Source organism: Gobius niger, assembly GCF_951799975.1.
Source record: "Gobius niger genome assembly, chromosome: 12".
Lineage (NCBI taxonomy): Eukaryota > Metazoa > Chordata > Actinopteri > Gobiiformes > Gobiidae > Gobius > Gobius niger.
The window spans coordinates 6,684,959-6,698,684 of NC_136863.1; the positions used below are offsets into that span (position 1 = coordinate 6,684,959).

General features: G+C 41.7%; 1 protein-coding gene across 1 annotated transcript in view; it reads left to right on the forward strand.

Annotated features, from left to right (window-relative positions):
• plxnb2b (plexin b2b) overlaps nucleotides 1-13,726 on the forward strand; it is a 307,007-nt gene that overhangs the window by 254,727 nt on the left and 38,554 nt on the right. The window contains exons 28-29 of the mRNA XM_079567075.1: nucleotides 8,139-8,216; nucleotides 8,289-8,367. Coding sequence (XP_079423201.1) covers nucleotides 8,139-8,216; nucleotides 8,289-8,367 — 157 coding nt within the window. The remainder of the gene's footprint in view (nucleotides 1-8,138; nucleotides 8,217-8,288; nucleotides 8,368-13,726) is intronic.

Consider the following 13,726-nt stretch of genomic DNA (forward strand, 5'->3'; position numbering starts at 1 on the left):
AACCTACCAGAAACTATAATAACAATTGATCCTGGAGCATCATAGAGGCCACTGTGACGGAAATTCGGTACCATGCTAACCTCTGGGTCACTAAAAGGCCAATAACAAAAGCTCCTAAAATTGATTGGGAAAATACTATTGAGGAAACTTTTTTCAATAAATGAAAACCAATGAGCCTGACAGGACTGTAGCCAATGGGTTGTTTGTATCCTGATCTCTCATTATGTCAGTGCCCTCTGCTGGACACGTGTGGAATTATTTCCTTTTATTTTTATTTAAGCTGCCCCCTTGTGGCTGGCGTGAGCATTCTGGTAATTTCTTAAAAAAAAAATCATCACTCTGCAAAGGAATGGGCTAGAGACTTACTTTTTTTTTTTACATACTCGGGAATTTTATGCCCTACAAGTCGTGGGCCCGACGTGGCCCGCGGACCGTAATTTGCCCAGGTCTGCTGTTAAGTCTGTCTAGTTTATATGGATTTAAATACTTGTGTTGACATGGTTTAGTTCTGGTTGAGACCTAATTGTGCTGCTCTTGTCTTAGAGTAGGGTATCTCAAACTTCAGGCCATGACCTCCAAAATGACCTTGAAAAAATCTGCCACTGTAAAATGCAATTGGTGCTTGAAATAACACCAAGAAAAGTGCCCTAATCTCAGTGCCTTGCGACCCCATGGACTTAAGGAATTCCTGATGTAGAAAAGTAAAATACAGCATTAAAACCAGAGGGTCTGGGTCAAAGACAATTCGACCCTGATGTAGACATGCTTAAGACGTGGTCCCGGATTTGTCCCGCTTAGCCGCTGGTTTAGTCCCGAGTTCTGATCCACCTGCCCCGTGTCCTTTTCCGAAAGGCCCCTCTCGCGTTTCAATAATGGGCTCCTAATGCGAGCGCAGCTGTTTTCCGTTAAAGTCAGCACAAATAAAAGGACCCGTGGGTAATGCCGTTGTCAAGCACAATTATCAGATTAGTCTGAATTACACGTCTCCCGCCGTGATGGATCGCCCCGTGTGATCGAATTACAGGGGAGGGAAACGCTCTGCCGAGGTTTTACTCTTTCCATATCCACTTTGTATCACACTGAGAGCGTTTTCAGATTGTAATTGGTGGTTAGACAGTCGCACAGTCTCTCTGAGTGTAGATGTCCTCGCCGTGTTTCTGAGTAGTTCGCCTGTCTCAGACCTCTCAGTAAGGAGGCTCCGGATCTCAGCTATTTTGTTTTTACTGACTAAAACTAGACAAAAAGTAGTTCACGGTGACTAGGTTCATGATTAAAATCTCCTGATATCTTCATTAACCTAATAATAATGAAAATAAGGGACGAGAACATCTGAGCTTCGACTAATTTATCAATTTTGAAAGGCCCCTCCATACTTTTTAAATTCAATGTCCAAGGACCGGGTCGAGTGCTTTGTCCATGAGGGGACATCCAATAAGCTCTGCAATTTGATTTAAACGATTGAATAAAACATAGTCTGACAGACCCTGACATAAACTAAATTAACTGTCAAAATTACCCCAGTCGATCGGACTGTGCCTTCCCGTTTCTCTCCTCGTCGTCCCATCCTCTATAAGGCATTACCTCCGTTACATAACAATTGGTGATGACTCAAAAATGGATGAAAATGAGGGAGTTTGTGTTGTCTGGTTGTACAAGTCCAAGCTGTTCCTCACAATGTCAAAGACGGCAGATTATTTAAAGGGGACCGAGGAAACCGCTCCCTCTTAAGGCGAGACAACAAAGGGGCTAGATGCAAGCTGGCCATTTTATACTCACTACTGCCACCTCAGGTCATACTTGTAACTGCAGCTTCTATATTAAGCTCGTGCATGACGGCAATTTGGTCCGAAGTAACACCTTTTTGAGCGACAGTGCAGGATTTTAGAGGCGAGTGTTAGAGGGGGAGTGAAACACATAATTTGAAATGTTTTAAACTCTGTATAGTCCCTTTATAAAAAGGTTGAACCTTACTATATATATATATATATATATATATATATATATATATAATGCTTATGACGTTTTGTCCGTGAGCGAGATGTAGATATCGAGGAAGTAACTCTGACATCGATTTGCTTTCCCTCGCACATTCATTCACAAATATTGACATATTTTATATTCACGTGTCCTGTGAGGGGTCCCCCGGAAAACATCCATCCATCCATTTTCTTCCGCTTTATCCGGGGCCGGGTCGCGGGGGCAGCAGTCTCAGCAGAGATGCCCAGACTTCCCAATCCACACACACCTCCTCCAGCTGTTCTGGGGGGACCCCAAGGTGACACCAGGCCAGCTCGGAGACATAGTCCCTCCAGCATGCCGTGGGTCTTCCACGAGGCCTTGTCCCACTAGGACATGCCCGGAACACCTCCCACGGGAGGCAACCAGGAGGCATCCGGAACAGATGCCCTAGCCCCAGCTGGCTCCTTTCGATGTGAAGGAGCAGCGACTCTACTCCGAGCTCCTCTCGGGTAACTGAGCTCCTCACACGATCTTGAAGGGTGTGCCCAGCCACCCTGCGAAGGAAACTCATTTTGGCCGCTTGTGTTCGCGATCTTGTCCTTTCGGTCATTACCCAAATCCCATGACCAAAGGTGAGAGTGGGAACGTAGAACGATCGGTAAATCGAGAGCTTTGCCCCCCGACTCAGCTCCCTCTTCACCATGACAGTCCGATACAGCGACTGCATCACTGCTGACGCCGCACCGATCCGTCTGTCGATCTCACACTCCATCCGTCTCTCACTCGTGAACAAGACCCAGGGTAAACACTATGATCCAAATATAGTCATTTCCTTTCTGGGAGAACCTCACCGGCAAAATACAGCAGAAATTTACTCACACATGCGCAGTTTACAAAACTTTAGGGCTGCTTTTCTCAAAATGAGGTTTTTGCTCCACTCATACAACGACCTCATCACTTAGGAGCTCTTACAGACTCCTGATTTTTCACACACAAAAAACGAAATTCGATTTTTTACTTATGAATAGCTTATCATCACGACGCCAACCAAACTATGAGACGCAAGCCAACATAGCTCAGGGTGATAATGAAATGTATGTAAGTTATAATATATCACCCAAAAGCTGGTTTAAAGCTGCTCTAAGCCATCCCGTTTTGCCTTTCCGGCACCATCCTCCAGATGCGCCACCATGTTCTCCACACACAGCAGAAGGAGACCTCGCACCTCCCTCACCCGTTTATTATAATAGATCCATGCCCTGACCTCACAGCACATCACCCCTGCAGCAGAGCAGAGGTCACTCCTCCACGTACTGATGAAAACATCGCTTTAAGCCACGGTTCAGGAACATTATGTCCAGTTGATGGAGGTGTTGAAATGTTCTTGTACAAACAGTGAAATGAATATGAATGACATTTTTCCAAGCATCGGGATGATATAACTATAGGCTTACTTCTGTTATTGGATGTTGAAGAGACTCCTTTAGCCGTTCACTTATGTATTTTAAATATTCAATTGCTTTAATACTGCCAAGTTCGCTCTCACCTGTGGCAGGGTTTAACAAAAATTATCATATTAATAATTCATCTCATTTGTGGGCGCCGATCGAACAGGAAAACAAACATGGCCTTTTCTAAGTACACAATATAGACCCATTTCTCTCAAGTGTTGTTCACAAATCTGTCTAAATCTGTGTTAGGAGCGCTTCTCCTTTGTCAAGAAAATCCATCCCCGCTCACAGGTGTGGCATTCAAGAGGCTGATTAGACACATGAATTGTTTGGCTGTCTACAATAAAAGGACATTCGCACTGTGTATCGAGAGCATCCCAAACACGCTCAATGAAGGACACGTAACTCCATTTTACTGATGGCATCAATAAAATGTACCAGTGTTTGTTATCAAATCATATCAACAACTTGATCTCCTCTATGTGCTGCACTGTGGGAGTTTTATTGTAGACAGCCAAAGGCACACCTGTGCAATATCCACGTCCATTTAGACACATTTGTGAACACTGGCTGCAGCTAAAAAGTGTAAATAAGCTGAGGAACCTCCATCTCCATCTCCTCAGCCATGACGAGGAGCTTCTAAATGTGTCAGTGCAGTCAGGAGGGAGTTCGGAAAGGAGCCGTATGTTTCCTTTAATACCTCCTATAGCAGAGGAACCTCAGGATGTTCCTCTTCAGCCCATAAGGAGCTAAGAACATTCCCACAGGTGCGGAGATCCGAGATTTCAAACTTTCCGATCTCCGCTTAAGTGTGAAGTGATTGACAGTTGTGTTGCGTGACATTTCATTAAATAAAAGTTTGAGCTAAATCCTAAATATATTAAAGTATAAAGCAGGTCATGCTGAGTTAGAGCCACAGCAGCATCTGAAAGTTTTATTATAGGAAATCTTTGAACTTATGGAAGCTTTGCTGCATTTTGTTTACGTTTTACACAAACAAACTTAAGCCACATGTTATATTTGCATAAGATCTGCTGCGAAAGAACAGACGCTAATGCAGCTGTCTGTGGTGAACTAAGGGACAGGATGTGGTGAATATCAGTGATAATTGAACAGTGATGTTTGTAAAGAGTTGTTTATTCAACACATCATTCTGATATTTGTGCAGTTGCTCAGATATTTGTCTGGTTGGTAATTGTTGTTAAATTAGTTGCACTGCAGGAGGATATGGAGCGTGTATTGTACGACGTAGCTTCCTGGTTGTTCCACCCGCTGAGTTTGGAAGGTTCAGGTTGTCCTGATGGGCAGAAGGAGCAGCTGAAACTTCTGTTCTGATCTGCTAAAGGTTCCTCAAGGTCGACCTCATGACGTCGACCTCAAAGGTTAAGGAAGAGGGGAAAAGACAAGGAGAAAGATCTATCTTGCCACTTTTTAGATGCAGCCAATATTTGGGAGAAATGGGTCTATAGGTAACCCTTTAGAATACGGCCCGCGTTCCAGGTGTAAGTACGGAGTAACAAGAAAGTAATTACACATGTAAGTACAGGTACTCTTACATGTGTAACAAGGGGGAACAATGTGTTACAAGGCAGTACAAAGTGTAACAAGGGGGAACAATGTGTTACAAGGCAGTACAAAGTGTAACAAGGGGGAACAATGTGTTACAAGGCAGTACAAAGTGTATCAAGGGGGAACAATCTGTTACAAGGCAGTACAAAGTGTATCAAGGGGGAACAATGTGTTACAAGGCAGTACAAAGTGTAACAAGGGGGAACAATGTGTTACAAGGCAGTACAAAGTGTAACAAGGGGGAACAATGTGTTACAAGGCAGTACAAAGTATAACAAGGGGGAACAATGTGTTATAAGGCAGTACAAAGTGTAACAAGGGGGAACAATGTGTTACAAGGCAGTACAAAGTGTAACAAGGGGGAACAATATGCAACAAGGCAGTACAAAGTGTAACAAGGGGAACAATGTGTTACAAGGCAGTTCAAAGTGCACCAAGGGGGAACAATGTGTTACAAGGCAGTACAAAGTGTAACAAGGGGAACAATGTTTTACAAGGCAGTACAAAGTGTAACAAGGGGAACAATGTGTTACAAGGCAGTGCAAAGTGTAACAAGGGGAACAATGTGTTACAAGGCAGTGCAAAGTGTAATAAGGGGGAACAATGTGTTACAAGGCAGTACAAAGTGTAACAAGGGGGAACAATGTGTTACAAGGCAGTACAAAGTGTAACAAGGGGGAACAATATGCAACAAGGCAGTACAAAGTGTAACAAGGGGAACAATGTGTTACAAGGCAGTACAAAGTGCACCAAGGGGGAACAATGTGTTACAAGGCAGTACAAAGTGTAACAAGGGGAACAATGTGTTACAAGGCAGTACAAAGTGTAACAAGGGGAACAATGTGTTACAAGGCAGTGCAAAGTGTAACAAGGGGAACAATGTGTTACAAGGCAGTACAAAGTGTAACAAGGGGAACAATGTGTTACAAGGCAGTACAAAGTGTAACTACATGTCAAGGTATAGTAAAGATATTCAAAGAGCAATTAATGGTGCTGAGCTAACACATAGTTGTGGCAAAAGGGAATGTGGTATTATAAATTGTGCATTAATTTTAATGTTGCAGGACAACACTTTTACTGTTGTGAAAGTGAAGACATGACTCCAGGCATTTTTATTGATTGTTCTTTATTTTTTTTCTATATTGAAAGTAATTACACACTGTCACCACAGTAACACTGTCCTGCAACATTAAAATGTGTGCACAATACCACATTCCCTTTTGCCACAACTAATTGTTCCGTTTCATTCATACTATATTTGCTTGGCGGTTTTGTTATGATTGTATGATGTCACTTTTGAATGAAATAAATAAAACAATTAAAATGAATACCTTGACACATAGTTACACGTTGTTACATGTTGTACTGCCTTCTTGCACATTGTTCCCCCTTGTAAAAACAAAAGTGCTGTGTTTAAAGTGTAGTTCAACAGTGAAAATGAGGAACAATATAAGTTAAAGGCTATACAAGTAGATCTGGGTGAGTGAGTGATACTGAAGAGGTGAGTTTTGAGCCTGGATTTCAATCAAATGTAATTTATATTAGATCTATAAATCGGTTTAAGCCTTCCATTGGTTTTGTGATGGTGTGATTTAGGTCAAGCTTGTTTGAAACCCTTGTTACCATTGACATAAACAATGTTGCACTTTCTTTTCTATCACTTTGTCCCCTTTGCTCCGGCTGCAGCCCGCCTTGTCGCCCTCCTGTTCGTCGCTGTGGTTTCCTTTATACCTTTACAGCGGTCAGTTAGTTATTTCGGGCTGGATGTGGGAGGTGAAGCGCGTCGTGGTCATTAGCCCAACAGGTGAATGGTCCGGTCCTGGCAGGTGTCACCACGCCAGAGCTTCACCAAACTGTTTCCAAGACAACCGCTTTCCCCCGCGGAGACAAATGGTTTTGTGCCTGGGTTTTCGGTGGCCATGTTGGGAAGTCTGCAAAGATTTGAAAAGTTAAAGAGCGCAGGGGCTTCTGCTCTAACTACAATCACTTTTTTCCGGATTTTGCAAAGACTGTATTGTATTTTTCTTTTCTTTTTAGGTCACTACGTAAAAAAAAGGATGTTTATTTTGTATGTCATTTTTCATACGGCAAAAAACATCCATATTGCAGTTTTCTTAGAGACTATCACCATTTCATCATCATGTACAAGCACGTTTAGTAGCCTTTATATGGCTTTGGTTGCGATTTTACTTTGGGGGTCACGATCTGAAAAGTTTGGGAACCCCATATCCAGAAAATACTATGGAACAGTTTGTATACTGGGAAAAAGACTGATGATTAGGAAGCCAGATGCGTTTCCTGTCAAAACTGTCTGATTTTGAAAGGTATAGCAATGAATATAACGGCTTTGTGTACAGCAGGGGTAGGCAAGTTTGCTCGGTGGAGGGCCAGTTTTCTTCATTGTCAAAAGACCAAGGGCCGACCCTCCAATTGAAGGATTTGAAGTAAAGCATCACTTTCTATTATGCCAGTGTTGTACATCAAGTACACTGTAAAAATGTCCATTTGAATTAGATAAATTACTTAAAATCACTTGAATAAAGGTTTTTTATGTTAAATTTACGTCGGTTTGAACTAATCTAAGATCAGATAAAAAACGCTAATGCCAATAGAACAAATAGAAATCCCACTGGAAATCAGGAAATTTCACTTTTACTGTAAAAAATATTTATTATTCACTTGAAATTATACAAAATAATCTGAAAAAACTTGTGTTTGTTCCATTGGCAAGAATAGTTTTTATCTGCTCTAAGGCCAGACCAAATCTACTCCAACTTTAGATTTAATCTCTTAATTCAAATAGATTTAAGTCATTTCTACTTATAGATGAGCATTCTTTTAGGATTATGGCCTATAAGGGTGCTCTGCTAAGACATTTTAAGGAATTGACAGTATTTTTCACATTTCTAGAGTACTTTAACAGGCATTTGATCTCTGATTTGGGTCATAATGTTTCTCAAAATCATCTCGAGGGCCAGAGTTTGATGATGGAGGGCCGGTTTTGGCCCCCGTGCCTGACGTTGCCTACCCCTGCTGTACAACATAAGACAGCAGTGAAAAATGCACTAAATTTCAAAGAAAAATTGTAAACTTGGATGAATCATTGTGAATTGTGGAGATCCTCTCTGAACCGCACTGACGATGACGTTTGTTTTCCAGACGCTGCAGGTGTTGGTTCACGGAGAGGGCCCTGACGTCACTCCAGTCAAAGTGCTAAGCTGCGACACCGTCTCCCAGGTATGAAACACAGTCATTCATCCTTTATACGAGAGTGACACTGGGATTTAACTCTATAATGTGTTGTCTCAGGTGAAGGAGAAGATCATCGAGCAGGTCTACAGGAACCTGCCGTACTCCCAGAGGCCCAAGGTGGACTCGGTCACACTCGGTGAGCTCATTGTCACTTTCAAACTCTCAGTGCAAAGAGTATGCAGAGCTAAATCTAAAAATGTCTACACAATATAAGCCAACTGGGATTTTCTGGGTTCACAGTTTAGTGCTGGTCTATACAAAGATGACCTCACAATGTTTCCCTCTGACAATAGTGCTATTGGCAATCCTTATTTCATATAGTTTTATTGAAGTATCTTAAATTATCTAGTTTTTGAACTTCATCACTTTTACTTGTTTAGTGAGATAGTGTGATTTGATACGCTGAAAGATAATGCCGCACCAGTTTTAAGGAACATTAGACAATGGGGGGCATCATCGTCTTATCTATTTATTTAGAAACTCGGTTGGATATTTTTGATGTTTTATCACTGACCAGATATGAAAATTGGTTTCTTCATCTTGGGCAAAGCTTGCCTCTTGAACCTCTTTTCACCGAGCTGGTTCTGGGCCGGTTCTGCCAGTGCCAATACAAACAGGCCTAGTAGAAAAATACATAGTAAAAAGTAGAAATAGAAAAGGTAAATAGACTCAACTTATAGCACTTTTCTACCTTCGTCAGGCCCAAAGCGCTTTACAGGAAAGGAACCGATTCACACTCTCATTCATACACTAATGTACGCAGATACTGGAGGCAAGTAGGGTGAAGTGTCTTGCCCAAAGACACAACAACAGTGTGCATTTACGGGAGCTGGGATTCTAACCCCAGACCTTCTGATCACAAGACGACCCACTCTACCAACTGCGCCACCATCGCATATAAAATACAAAGATTACAGAGCAAGTTCAGTCCCTTTCTGTGGCAATTGTGTTGGGTTCGCTGCTTCATTCAGAATTCCTAGGGCTATAACGGGAGCCGTTATAGCCAATGGAACTCTGTATCGCCTCCTAGAGTTTAGAATCTTAAAGAGTTCAGCAGGTGAGCGGAGTCTAAGGCTGCGTCCAAAACCATCAAATCATAGCCTCTGTGTCCTAACCCTGGCTCCTGATCCTTAACCTTTCAGCAGCATTTGCAGCATTTGCCCAATTCGACCATCCTTACCCAGGGGAAGGGGAAGTGACATCACCAACAGCTGCTGTTCTTTCTTCTTTAAGGTTATTGGCAGACTGCAGGCAAACAAAAGTGCATGCCGCCGCCTACTGTATTGCATATGCAACAACATAGTGTCCAAATAAAGACATTTAATGAGAAAAAAAAAGAAAAATCCAGATGAGCCTTCACATTTCCCTTTAGCCTTATTTTATCTCAACAGCTCTTTCATAAAGCTACAGTAACAAATTAGCCATGCGGCTTAAGTTTATACTAAATGAAAGCAAAAGCACAATCTGCCTTCATTTAAGCCATTTACTGAGGCGGCTCTTTAAAACAGTGACTGTGCTGTGATGACATGAGTCACTCGAGGGTGGGGCTTATGGGATGGCACATATCTCCTAATCACCGGTTAGTTAGCACCAGAGGTCACTATGCTAAAGTGGCTATGATAGTTAGCATTGAGGCTCCTTTCCCTAACTCCTTCCTAACTGACAGCCCAATTCGGAGGCTTCTTATAATGGCGGACGCTGACACACATCCAGTTTGGCGTTAGACCTTTTACCAATCTGCTTGTTTCGGAAAAGGCCTAAGGCTACAGCTCGGGCTTTAGTTAGTGTCCTCTCCTTGTACAGCTCGCTCAAAGGTCTCGTGGGTTTTAGAGCCCATTGACACCACCTTGTTCAGTTTGTTTTTTGTTCTGCATGTGTCATGTGATTGTAGTGTTGATTGAGAATGAAGAAGGGTCAATACTTTGGTGGTCAAATCTCAAAAATCGACATGGGAGAAACGGCTCCTAGTTTTGGAGTTCGGACGAGACAGTGGAAGTTTTCTGTGTGTTACATGAAACTTGAGGAAAGCACTAATTTGAGCTGAGGTGTGTATTAAAGTCTGTCTAAGTTCATGAATCAGGTGCATGTATTAATATTGATTTCGAAAAAAATAAGATTGATCAATATGCATCTATCTTTATAATGCTTTGAAGTGGTGAGGATTTGATAAAGGGGTGCATCTAAACATAAATAAATTGTGACTGAATGTCTGTAGTCTGCCTAAAGCCCACAGTTCCAGGAATACACTCCCTGATCCTGACAGAAATTAGCACCAAAAAAAAAGAAAAAAAGGTTCATGGACAGTTCCCAGCCATTATCTCCGCTTGATTTGTCTTTCTGTGAACTCGTCCATGATTGACAGACGTGCACATGAAAGTAAAAGCTTCAATCATGTTATTTGCAAACATGTCTCGGATAAAGAATACCCCCTGAATGTAAAGATAACACTTGATCGTTTTTTTGCGCCGGCACACAGCAACAACCTTGGATGTCAACAAATTAGCTTCACAACATCGCCGCTCGCCATCATAAATATTTCATGTCATCAACGGCGTTCATCAAAACCAATGAACTTTATCCATTAACTACTTCAATGTGACTTTTCCAGAACAACAACTTCTTTCTGAGTTACTGTTTTTCGGCCTCTGTTTGCTGGATGTGTAGTTGAATAGCACAAACGCCTTGATGCCTAAACAAAGTTGCTCCTTCTCTCTTGTCACAAACCTCGGGGACCCACTTAAAAAGGCACCACAGACGCATTCAAAAACATCAAAGCTGCTCTCTATTCCCACGCACGCTGTAGGTCTTTATACATTTTAGATAAGCCGCCTTGTTTCACGCCAAATCAGAAAGAGAGCCCCCCTCGTTTTTTTCTGCATGCTGGTTTTAAATGAATAATGCTGCACAGATGCCGGCTGTCCGCAGCAGCGACCGCGATTTTTAATCTCGGGATGTGAATCTAATTTGATTTACGTCATTCATAAATTAGGCTCTTGTTCCGCGCCTGGCCCCCGGAGCTCAGTCCGTTTGCGTCGGCGATTCCCGGGAGGATTCGCTTGGTACAGTAGCTGAGTAGTTTACTTTGAATCCCGCGTTTCGTCATCACATCGCGCTTCCAAAATGAGTAAAAGTGACGCAACTTTGAATTAATAAGGCGCGTTACAAAGTCAGACCGGAACAAAGTGTGTCACCTCGGTGCGGTGGACGTTTGGTGATATTACAAAATTAGTGTATGGGGAAATTTCAATGTAATAGCAAAGAACAACAACTTTATTTATATAGCGCCTTTCACAGACATAGTCACAAAGCGCTTTACATGGACAATTGTATTTTCACTCCACACTCAGTCGTCTGTGTCATGTAAACATTCACAGGACAGGGAGGAATAAGTGAATAAGATTTTATGGCTCTGTGGTGGCCTCTGTTCTCCACTACGCTGCCGTGTGCTGGGCCCCGGGCAGCACAGAGCGGGACAAGAAAAGGCTGAACAAAGCTGGTCAGGAGGGCCAGCTCCGTCCTGGGTTGCCCCCTGGACTCTGTGGAGGAGGTGAGGGACAGGCAGCGTTAATTTCGTCACCTCAAATATTTAGTCTTAATTTTAGTCAAAGTGTTATTTTTGACGACTAAAATTGGACTAAAACTAAATAAAAGTTGTTCATGAGACTAAAACTAGGACTAAAATGTCCAGATATTTCAGTCGACTTAAATAAGACTAAATAAAAATGAAAAGCAGAGATTAAATCATCCAAACTTCTATTGACAGTCTGAAAGAGCCTCAGATCATGTAATTTCTCTGCTAAAGGATCAGCTCTGAGCTTTGTTCATGTGGGAGCAGATCCATGAAGCAGAGGACCTGGATTAAATATGATTATAATGAATATTATAAATGCAAAGTCGACTAAATTAGTCTTAATTTTAGTCGACTAAACCTAGACTAAAATTGAAGACATCTTTTTTTTGACTAAAATTAAATTACATTTTAGTCAAAAGACTAAGACTAAAACTAAATTAAAATATGTTGTCAAAATTAACACTGGGGACAGGAGGGTGTTAGCCAAGATCACCTCCATCACGGACAACACCTCCCACCCACTGCACGGGACTGTAGAGGAGCTGAGCAGCTCTTTCAGTGGAGGACTGAGACACCCCCAGTGCAAGAAGGAGCAGTTCCTTCATCCCCACTGCTGTCAGGCTGTATAACGAGACTGTGAAGAAACATGTACAATAACCCCTGTATTTAAATCACTCACCACTATGATGTAAACCTGCACTGCTATAACATTCTTGTTCTGTTTATTTAATTATTTACTGTTCATACTTTTGTCCCCACAAAGTCCTTGGTCGTCATTGTACATAAGTTACCACTATTTTACTATTTAATCGTTTTTTTGTGTGTTTATTTTCCCACATTTTCTGCCTATTTGCACACCCTGAGTGTTTTTAAGTGTAAATTTCTCCATTGTGAGATCAATAAAGGCTTATCTTATCTTATCTTATCTTATCTTATCTTATCTTATCTTACACCCTTGAATTCAGTGCTGGTTCACCGTCCTTTGGCAGCAATAACTTCAACCAGATGTTTCCTGTAGTTGCAGATTAGACCATTCCTTTTTACCAAACAGGTGTATTTCAGTGAGAGATTCCTGGGCTGTCTGGTGTGAATGGTTTTCTTTAGGTCATACCGCAGCATCTAAATCGGGTTTAGGTCAGGACTTTGACTGGGCTGTTCCAGAACACTTATTTTATTCCACTTGAAGCCACAGATCAGTAATTGGACTTCAGGTTGGCTCACAACGGACTCTAAATGTCTGCATGAATTTGTCTAATTACCTCTTGGAATATCCTGAGTCAGGAGGTTCACTTACTTTTTCCTCCCCGTCCTGTGAATGTTTACCTGTTATGTCCAATAGAAAACATGTCATTGTTTCGGTGGTATTAGTTCAAGCAGACACGGTTTACTCATTCTTGTGATTTTAATGAAGGGTTCAAATACAAAATAATGTATTTTTTATAGTTATATAAAAAGGATTGTTGGGCAGAAAATCATTAGAAAAGCATCATACAACAATAAAAAGACAGAGGCGAAGACTTATCTGGCCACTTCACATCCCAAGTTCATCCATACAGTTCAGTGCTAACACTTTTGTTCAGGTCTAGTACCTTTCTTTGTGTCAGGGATTTTTTTTTTTTTTTCAACCATTGCATTTGGAGCTTGGCCATAAACAAGCACACATTATTAACCAAGTACATCACATCCCCTTTGGATCTTTGAACAAATACTCGGAGTCACTATTGGCCATAAACGTGAATATTAATGCAATAAAGGCTTTCAATTTGACAGAAACATGCGCAAAAATGTTTGGATCTCTTGCATTTTGAAGTGGCTAGATGCAAGTTAGCCATTTTATGCTCACTACTGCCACCCCAGGTCTTTTGTGTAACTGCAGTCTATATAAAAGAGGCTAGATGCAAGTTAGCCATTTTATACTCACTAC